Genomic DNA, 7,382 nt, shown 5'->3' with positions numbered 1-7,382 from the left:
TACTAAAGGTGATTATCCATTTGATTATGTTGATTCATTTGAAAAATGAGAAGAATCTGTTCCATTATCTATATAAAAGCAGGACCAAAAAATGGAATAAATTTAAGATTTGTTGATTCATTTAGATTTATGTCAAAGAGTTTAGCAGAATTAATTAGTAATTTAAAACCAGAACAATTTCGAGATGCATTAAAGTTTTTCCCGATTGATAATCTTGATCTAGTTAATACTAAAGGTGATTATCCATTTGATTATGTTGATTCATTTGAAAAATTAGAAGAATCTGTTCCATTATCTATAGACAAATTTACAAACAAATTAACAGGAGAAAAAATGAGTCCTGAACGCCATGAGGTTCATGTACGAGTTTGTAAAGAATTCCATCTGAAGTTAGTGAGAGACTTAAGTGAACATTATAATAAAACAGATGTTCTTCAATTAGCAGATATATTTGAAAACTTTAGAGATGTGTGTTAGAGGCATATGGATCCTGCATGGTATTATACAGCACCAGGCTTATCGTGGATGCAATGTTAAAGATGACTAAAATTAACTTAGAAATGTTAACTGATTATGATAAAATACTAATGCCAGAAAAACGTATACGAGGAGGAATCTCACAATGTAGTAAAAGATATGTAAAAGCAAATAACAAATACATGACAAATTATAATAAAGATGAGTGTTCAACATATCTAGACGCAAATAATTTATATGGATGGGCGATGAGTCTATACATGCCTTATGAATACTTTAAGTGGGTTAAACCTTACATAGATATAATGAACATTCCAGATGACTCAGAAAATGGTTACATTTTAGAAGTAGATTTAGAATATCCGAGGTATTTACACAACAAACATTCTGATTTACCATTAGCTCCAAAAAACATGTGTCCACCAGAATCTAAACAATCAAAACTACTAACAACACTTTATAATAAGGAAAGATATGTGATTCACAATAGGAACTTAAAACTATATATGTCGCTTGGAGTGAAATTAAAGAAAGTGCATAGAGTATTAGAATTCAAACAATAAGACTGGCTAAAGAAATACATTGATTTAAATACAAATATGAGAACGCAAGCTAAAAATGAGTTTGAAAAGATATTTATAAGCTCATGAATAACCCGGTATTCGGAAAAACAATGGAAAATATTCGAAAGAGAAAGCCCATACAATTAGAATGTGATCCTGAAAGAGTGGAAAAATTAATTGCAAAACGTAATTTTGATTACAGAACAATATTTACAGAGAATTTTTTGCTATACATATGAATAAAGAGCGATTGACATTTGATAAGCCAATATATGTTGGTATGAGCGTATTAGAACTATCAAAACTAATAATGTATGATTTTCACTATAACACTATGAAGCTGAAATATGGAATCAATATAGATTTATTTTACATGGATACTGATAGCTTTATATATGACATTGAGACTGAAGACTTTTACAAAGATATGACAGAAATAATTGACCAATTTGACACGAGCGAATACGAAGAAAATAACATATATGTGCTACCACTAATAAACAAGAAAGTAATAGGTAAGATGAAAGATGAGAATAAGGGTAAGATAATGACAGAGTTTATTGGATTGAGATCAAAGATGTATGCTTATAGAATAGAAAATAAAGAAGAGAACAAAGCTAAAGGAGTAACTAAATGTGTGGTTACCAAGGAGTTGCAATTTGATGATTATAAAAAAGTTTACTTAAAAATGCAATAACATATAAAGGCATAAACCTCATTAGAAGTTATAAGCATGATATATATAGTATAACAGTTCACAAGCTAGCATTAGATTTCTCAGATGATAAGAGATATATATTACGAGATGGTTTAAATACATTAGCTTGGGGTCGTTATAAGTTAAAGTAAAAATATAATTATGTACAGTGTAGTGTAGTGTAGTATACTTTTAGATGTAAGTTCTTTATAGTTAAGTGCTATAAAGTTCTAATTAATTTCATTCCTTATGAAAATTCTTTTGTAACTAGATTTAGTAATTTTTTTGTAATTTTGTAACTAGATGTATTAATTTTTTGTAATTTTGTAACTAGATTTAGTGATTTTTTGTAATTTTGTATCTACATTTAGTGATTTTTTGTAATTTTTTAACTAGATTAAGTGATTTTTTGTAATTTTGTAACAAGATTTAGTGTTTTTGTGGAAGTTTGTAACTAGTTTTAGTATTTTTTTGTGATTTTTTATCTAGATTTAGTGATTTTTTGTAATTTTGTAACTAGATTTAGTGATTTTTATAGCTAGGTGTAATTCCTTCTGTAAATGCTTTGTGGTTTTCTACTGTGCTAATAGTTAAAATACTGGGGGAAAATAAAAAGTGTCCTAGATTGTTTTATTTCTTTTCAATGTCATATGTGTTGGTTTAAAGTTTTTTTTTAAAATATATTATTCACTCTTCTTATCTAAATACTTTGCGCTATGTATAGTTCGTTGGACCCTTTTGTAAATGCTTTGTGATTTCCTGTGTGCTGGGCAAAAAATATTGCGGGGAGGAAAGTTGTCTGCAGAACATACATATGTACACTACTGGACACGATAAAATAATAATATTTGTGTGTAATTTTAGTTGAGTTTTCCATTTCATAGAGTTGAGTTTTCCATACGATTTTGTTTCGGAGGACTTTGCTAATATTATTCCTGGAAATGTGAAAATTCTGTAATATATATAAAACAATAAAAAGTTGCGATAAAATTTCGGTGAATGCTCAAGCACGGAAGCCACTCCCTTAAATATGGCACCCTATACAATACAATATTAAATACCTTGCACTGATTCAAATTAAGTTCCTTTTGAACATTAACATTTATCCAAGAAATTTGGCAATTAACTGTAAGAATGTATCTTCTTTTTCTCTCCCTCCATTTTCAAATATATAGGAAATGAAAACAGCAATTTAAGAGGAAATTTTCTCATTCCCATTACAAATCCTAGACAGAAGAATGTATGAACGGCGCTTCAAAATATTTGTGGTGGTCCTAAATGGGAATAGTCCGTTAATTTATATTAAGAGTTTTCCTATAATAATAATAATAATAATAATAATAATAATAATAATAATAATAATAATAATAATAATAATAATAATAAATATAAAAATAATAATAATATAATCATAGACTATTTTCCATCTACTTTTGCTTATATATTCATTCTTTCTTGGTAAATACCAAAAGAAAACTACTATGAATAAATACACATTAATTCAATTCTAAACAGTGTCACTAATACAGCCAGAAAAGTTCTTTAAAATAAATATATTGGTAGTTTCTTTTTAACTTAATAAAAATAGTAATCTGACTATCATTTTAACATTTTAATATACATTAAATGTTATTTGTTTTAGCAGCTTGTCGGCCTGCCCTACTTGTGGGATTACGCTTCGGCACTGGTGATTAATTATAGATTTACTTAAATCCCTATTAAAAAAACATCAAGGAGAAGAGAAACATTTGCGATAATCATACATAACGTTGTTTCGTAGCGAAAAGTTATAATAATTTAGAGTTTTGCCATCTGAATAAAATTTAGAAGTCAATAAATTAGCATAAAATATCGCTGAAATTATTATATATCTTTCTGTGGTTGTTTTCTGTGTTGTGGACGTTGGAGATAGTCGCTTCATGAGCCAACCAACAATTTGCCGGTTTGTAAAAAAAGTATCGTTAGGTTTTGCTCGTCATCTAGCCCGTGTGATTAACTTTCCCACTTCTGATGGACTGAGAAGAGTTAAAGTGCAATTTCGTGAAGTGGCTGCTTTTCCTGGTGTTGTAGGATGCATTGATTATACCTACATTCCAATAAGGAATCCTCACAGGAAAAACGGTGAAATATTTAGAAATAGAAAAGGCATCTTTAGTATTAATGTGCAAGTGGTGAGTGGCCCAAATGGCGAAATCTTTGACATTTTTGCTCGGAGGCCTGGTTCGACCCATTATTCAAGAATTTTTGACAATAGCAGCGTCAAGATGAAATTTGAAAAACAAGCGATACAAGGTTTGCTGTTAGGAGATAGTGGATAACCTGTGATAACGCCAGTGATAAACCCTGATGGACTAGCTGAAGAAAGATACAACAACTCTCACACAGCAACGAGATGTACTGTCGAAAGGTTGTTCGGTGTTTGGAAAAGGAGATTTTCATGTTTAAGGCGACAACTAGCAAATAATATAGTTGCGACAACTGACATAATATCTGCATGTGCTGTTCTTCACAACATTGCCTTCAAGTGTAAAGAGCAAGTACCTCATGAGATTGAACAACTTGACCCACTTGAATTTGATGATGCTGAACCTGTAGTCCCATATAACGGCGGTGATCCTAGAAGGTGCTTTATTATTAAAAGAGCATTTATTGCCCAGCATTTCAGTTAGGTCTACTGTATGAACAGTTATCGAAACCGATAGCTTCCCCACCTTAAACCTACTTTACAATTGTAATTCGTACAACATTCCTAAACTACTTCTGTCCAAGCACAATAAATACTGACAGAGTTCAAGAAATCTAAATATGGATGCGTAAATGAATGTCGACCCGTATCAAATATTTCCTATCAGAGGTTTATTTCAGGTGATATAGCTATCGCTTTGGATTACTAAACATTTCAAGACCCATAAGATGTATATAAAAGGTGATAATCAATAAAAGTTATACAAATTTGTATTAATCAAAATATTGTAAACTGATTTTATTTTATTTATTTTTATTACATGTATTAAAACATAGTTTGACTTGATAATGGAGCAAGGTATTACAAGTGAAAAGAATGACAATGTAATTACAATGAAACACATGGCAATTCACTTATACTAAAATTATGTAGCTGGATATTAAACTTTGGTAGAACAAACTCTCTCGTCCTTGTATGTGTAAATTGCTTCAAAATTTATAAAACAATAATAAATTTAATCACTTATATAAGATCTCAGTGTTTTTTGACCATGTCTTTTGTTGGTTCTTTCACCAGTCTTTAATATTTAAATAGTATCCAAGGTAGTTTGCGACGGTGAAAGTGCAAAACCTCGTATCTCCACTTTAAGATGAAAAGAGCATCTTTGTATAGTGTAGAGGCTTTTCGCTGTTTCACGAAGCTTTGCAGCCCTTGTGAACAATGCAGACGGCAGTGTGTAAATGTTGCCAACTAACAGAGTAAAAAGTTTATAGAATACCCCGAGCTAACAAATTAAGAAAAAAAAAACCGAAGAGCGGGAAATTGAAAATGAAATTTCATGGACTTCTGATACATTACCAAGATGCATTTTCTCTCTCTTTGAAGTAGCATATAAATATAGACACAGGTTTCTGTAGGAGGGACCCGTCGTTTTTGAAGGGGACAATCAAAAAAAAAAAAAATGTGTTGCAGCTAGTGTTTTTGAAACCTGTAAAAACTGGAAAATTTTGGTTTCCTTCCGGAACACTAAAAGCACTGTTTTAGCTTATTGTTCTTATTATTATTATTATTATTATTATTATTATTATTATTATTATTATTATTATTATTATTATTATTATTATTATTATTATTTTCATAACTTATAGAGAGCGCGAGAGATAGCATGAGCTATGAGAAGCGGCAGGTAGGAAGAACGCTAATCTATGCGAGGGTGACAGTGGAGAGAGAGGGAATATTTTTTGGTAGTGTTTCTAACCCATGCCGATACTAACTTCCAACGTAAGTAACAACAATGGATAATAACTACTTAACGCAACTTATATATATTATGATAGCCTTACCTGTAGCTTCAAGTACTTATAAAGGCTCAATACCGTCCATACAATCCATCTCATCTCATCATCATCGTCTTCTGTCTCGTCGTCACTTTCTTCGGAAGAGTCACTATTACTGTCACTGTCCTCGGCTAAGTTTATTGTAACGTTTTCAGTAAGAACGTCTAACTGAAGTTCCATTTGCAAATATGCTTGTTCACATCTTCGTACTTTATCACAACTAGCCTTCCACTGTTCCGCTGTTATCATTGTAAATTTGTCTTCGGCGAGCTTCATCCCATCGATAATGGAAACAGTGGTATTTCTTGCTCCTACATGTTCTTTGACTGCAGCCCAAATCAACTCTATCGGGTTTAGATCAGGATGATACGTGAGCAAACGAAGAACTGTATGTCCATATTCAGCAAGGAGCGAATCTACTTTAAATGTCCGAAAACGAGATTTATTGGCTTTGATTAAATTATAAAGTTCTGGTTTGTACATATTTTCTCAGAAAGGAATATTGTGTCTTACAAGCCAGACGATCATTACAGCTTTACGAGAAGATGATGTTGGTGAAGGATCTAAACAGACATTGTGATATGGTGCATTGTCTATCACAAGAAATGAATTACTTGACAAGTTAGGAATTAGCAGTGACTTCAACCACTTTTCATACTTTTCATAATTCAGGTCGTCCTGATAATCGCCAGATTTCGTTACAGATTTGAACATGACTAACGCGTCTGGAATGAAACCGTTTTCTCCGCCAGCATGCATGAATATTACGCCTTGTCCTTTAGAAATTGGTTTTAGTAAACCTGTATTCTTCTTATCGCTCCACGTGTGTTGTATTGTGTGTGACGAATGCACGTACGTCTCATGCATGTAAATTAGAGGGCGGTTCTGCGTTTTGTAATGATTTATAGCTCGCAAATAAGCCAACGTCTTTGACCGAAATTCATCTTTTTCAATAAGTAGTCGTCTATTGTTTTCAGCCTTAGTACATCTAAATCCTAAGGAACGGATTATTTTCCGTAAAGACCAAGTGCTTCCATTAAAATTAATCTTTTCTCGAAGTACTCCCAACAGTGATTTTACAGAAGGTCGTTGACCGTGAACAATATGAAATTCATTAATTGTTCGACGAATAACGCATTTGTCAAAATCATTCACTGAGATTTTTGTTTTTCGTTGTGCTCGCTTCTTATTCGGAGTAGAAAAGCTCGTTCCCGTGATTTTGTTTTTTTTTTCGCTCATTCAAAACACGTTTTAGTGTACTTACTGAAACACCGGTAGCTTCAGATACTCGCTTTTGCACTTATTTTAGATTAATTGGATTTCCAGCGTCAGCCTCTCCCTTCATAAAATCATAAACATTAACCAACATCTCTCTGCTTTGGTTGTGAATTACTTTCGATCCTCCAAGTTTTCCGCTCTTCTTACCCTCGATTATGATTTAAAAAAAGGAACAAACCAGCACACAACACAGACTAAAACAACACAGAACTTTGCACAAAGAACCACTCTTCACTGTGTTGAGTTCCGCTTCTGCATGCGCCTCTTAAGATGCCCCCATCTGTGTCATAAATAACCACCCCAGGAGGGAGGGTACCAATGGGAACATTTTGTTTTACCAGAGA

The 7,382-nt window shown here is 32.2% G+C and overlaps 1 protein-coding gene across 1 annotated transcript; it reads right to left on the bottom strand.

The window, feature by feature from the left end:
- Positions 1 to 6,249: 6,249 nt before the first annotated feature.
- LOC145682862 (uncharacterized) lies at positions 6,250 to 6,999 on the bottom strand. The gene has a single exon (XM_081754228.1). The coding sequence runs from the start codon at positions 6,997 to 6,999 to the stop codon at positions 6,250 to 6,252; it is 750 nt and encodes a 249-aa protein (XP_081610354.1).
- Positions 7,000 to 7,382: the final 383 nt, after the last annotated feature.

Source organism: Thermobia domestica, chromosome 4, assembly GCF_964235325.1.
Source record: "Thermobia domestica chromosome 4, izTheDome1.hap1.1, whole genome shotgun sequence".
Taxonomy (NCBI): domain Eukaryota; kingdom Metazoa; phylum Arthropoda; class Insecta; order Zygentoma; family Lepismatidae; genus Thermobia; species Thermobia domestica.
Note: the sequence above shows the minus strand (reverse complement) of the source record. Positions and strands in the feature narration are given on the sequence as shown.